Source organism: Oncorhynchus gorbuscha, linkage group LG07 (genome assembly GCF_021184085.1).
Source record: "Oncorhynchus gorbuscha isolate QuinsamMale2020 ecotype Even-year linkage group LG07, OgorEven_v1.0, whole genome shotgun sequence".
NCBI classification, from domain to species: Eukaryota; Metazoa; Chordata; class Actinopteri; order Salmoniformes; family Salmonidae; genus Oncorhynchus; species Oncorhynchus gorbuscha.
The window spans coordinates 15,780,149-15,782,545 of record NC_060179.1 but is presented as its reverse complement, the minus strand read 5'-3'; the positions used below and the strand labels follow the sequence as shown (position 1 = coordinate 15,782,545).

At 50.5% G+C, this 2,397-nt stretch overlaps 1 protein-coding gene across 1 annotated transcript; it reads right to left on the bottom strand.

Moving 5' to 3' along the window:
• On the bottom strand, positions 1-2,397 carry LOC124040481 (histidine-rich glycoprotein-like). Its single transcript, XM_046357701.1, has 2 exons — positions 2,374-2,397; positions 1-951 (listed from the first exon to the last, which is right to left on the bottom strand). Exons 1-2 carry the CDS (start codon positions 2,395-2,397, stop codon positions 1-3), a joined length of 975 nt encoding a protein of 324 aa, XP_046213657.1.

The window sequence follows — 2,397 nt, the reverse complement described above, 5'->3', positions numbered from 1 at the left end:
CTAGATGATTCCCTCCTTGGGGAGATGGTGGTAACCCTCCTTGGGTATGAGGTGGTGGTAACCCTCCTTGGGTAGGTGGTGGTAACCCTCCTTGGGTATGAGGTGGTGGTAACCCTCCTTGGGGAGGTGGTGGTAGCCCTCCTTGGGGAGGTGGTGGTAACCCTTCTTGGGGAGGTGGTGGTAGCCCTCCTTGGGGAGGTGGTGGTAGCCCTCCTTGGGTATGAGGTGATAACCCTCCTTGGGGAGGTGGTGGTAGCCCTCCTTGGGTAGGTGATGGTAGCCCTCCTTGGGTAGGTGATGGTAGCCCTCCTTGGGTAGGTGATGGTAGCCCTCCTTGGGTATGAGGTGGTAGCCCTCCTTGGGGAGGTGGTGGTAACTCTCCTTGGGGAGGTGGTGGTAACTCTCCTTGGGGAGGTGGTGGTAACCCTCCTTGGGTATGAGGTGGTAACCCTCCTTGGGTAGGTGGTGGTAGCCCTCCTTGGGTATGAGGTGGTGGTAACCCTCCTTGGGGAGGTGGTGGTAACCCTCCTTGGGTATGAGGTGATAACCCTCCTTGGGTATGTGGTGGTAACCCTCCTTGGGGAGGTGGTGGTAACCCTCCTTGGGGAGGTGGTGGTAACCCTCCTTGGGGAGGTGGTGGTAACCCTCCTTGGGTATGAGGTGGTAACCCTCCTTGGGGAGGTGGTGGTAACCCTCCTTGGGGAGGTGGTGGTAGCCCTCCTTGGGTATGAGGTGGTAACCCTCCTTGGGGAGGTGGTGGTAGCCCTCCTTGGGTATGAGGTGGTAACCCTCCTTGGGGAGGTGGTGGTAGCCCTCCTTGGGTATGAGGTGGTAACCCTCCTTGGGTAGGTGGTGGTAGCCCTCCTTGGGTATGAGGTGGTGGTAACCCTCCTTGGGGAGGTAGTGGTAGCCCTCCTTGGGGAGGTGGTGGTAACCCTCCTCCCCATCACTCTAGGGACAGAGGAAGGGAGGGAGGGAGGGAGAGAGCTGTAGGGACAGACGGAGGGAGGGAGAGAGCTGTAGGGAGGGAGGGAGAGCGAGAGCTGTAGGGACAGAGGGAGGGAGAGCGAGAGCTGTAGGGATGGAGGGAGGGAGGGAGGGAGAGAGACTAGCGCTGTGGGCCTTTGAGAGGAATCGATATCTGCTCCATGAAGGATGAAACCGGAGAGATCTGACCCTGTATGTTTGACCAGCGTCACTTGGTCATGGACAGAATCACAACGAGAAACACATGCAGCTAGACGACAGAGTGGGAGATGACAGAGTGTGTGTGTGTGTGTGTGTGTGTGTGTGTGTGTGTGTGTGTGTGTGTGTGCGTGCGTGCGTGCGTGCGTGCGTGCGTGCGTGCGTGCGTGCGTGTGAGACGCCAGTGTGTGTGTGTGTGTGTGAGACGCCAGTGTGTGTGAGACGCCACAGTGTGTGTGTAATGTGATGACGTTGATAACCATGCTGTATGGATGATGTTGATAACCATGCTGTATGGATGATGTTGATAACCATGCTGTATGGATGATGTTGATAACCATGCTGTATGGATGATGTTGATAACCATGCTGTATGGATGATGTTGATAATCATGCTGTATGGATGATGTTGATAACCATGCTGTATGGATGATGTTGATAACCATGCTGTATGGATGATGTTGATAACCATGCTGTATGGATGATGTTGATAACCATGCTGAATGGATGATGTTGATAACCATGCTGTATGGATGCTGTTGATAACCATGCTGTATGGATGATGTTGATAACCATGCTGTATGGATGATGTTGATAACCATGCTGTGTGGATGATGTTGATAACCATGCTGTATGGATGATGTTGATAACCATGCTGTATGGATGATGTTGATAACCATGCTGTATGGATGATGTTGACAACCATGCTGTATGGATGATGTTGATAACCATGCTGAATGGATGATGTTGATAACCATGCTGTATGGATGATGTTGATAACCATGCTGTATGGATGATGTTGATAACCATGCTGTATGGATGATGTTGATACCCATGCAGTATGGATGATGTTGATAACCATACTGTATGGATGATGTTGATAACCATGCTGTATGGATGATGTTGATAACCATACTGTATGGATGATGTTGATAACCATACTGTATGGATGATGTTGATAACCATACTGTATGGATGTGTGATGAAGCCAAAGCTTCATCACACAGTAGAAAGGATTCTGTTTTCTGTTGAAGAAACAGGATGTTTGAAAACGATCCAGTCTTTCTGAATTGAGATGTATAGGATCAAATCAAATCAAATGTTATGTGTCACATTCGCCGAATACAACAGGTTTAATGAAGCCAGGTCTATCTATATCTACAGGCTTCGCTTATAGAATGTCCGTTACGGAATCGTCATGGTGACAGTACAT

Bases quoted from the DNA above. Each gene is read 5' to 3' on its own strand.
- LOC124040481 (XM_046357701.1), bottom strand. From the start codon at position 2,397: ATGTACTGTCACCATGACGATTCC. The intron at 952-2,373 runs GTAACGGACATT...CTCTGTCCCTAG, and splicing joins ACTGTCACCATGACGATTCC to AGTGATGGGGAGGAGGGTTA.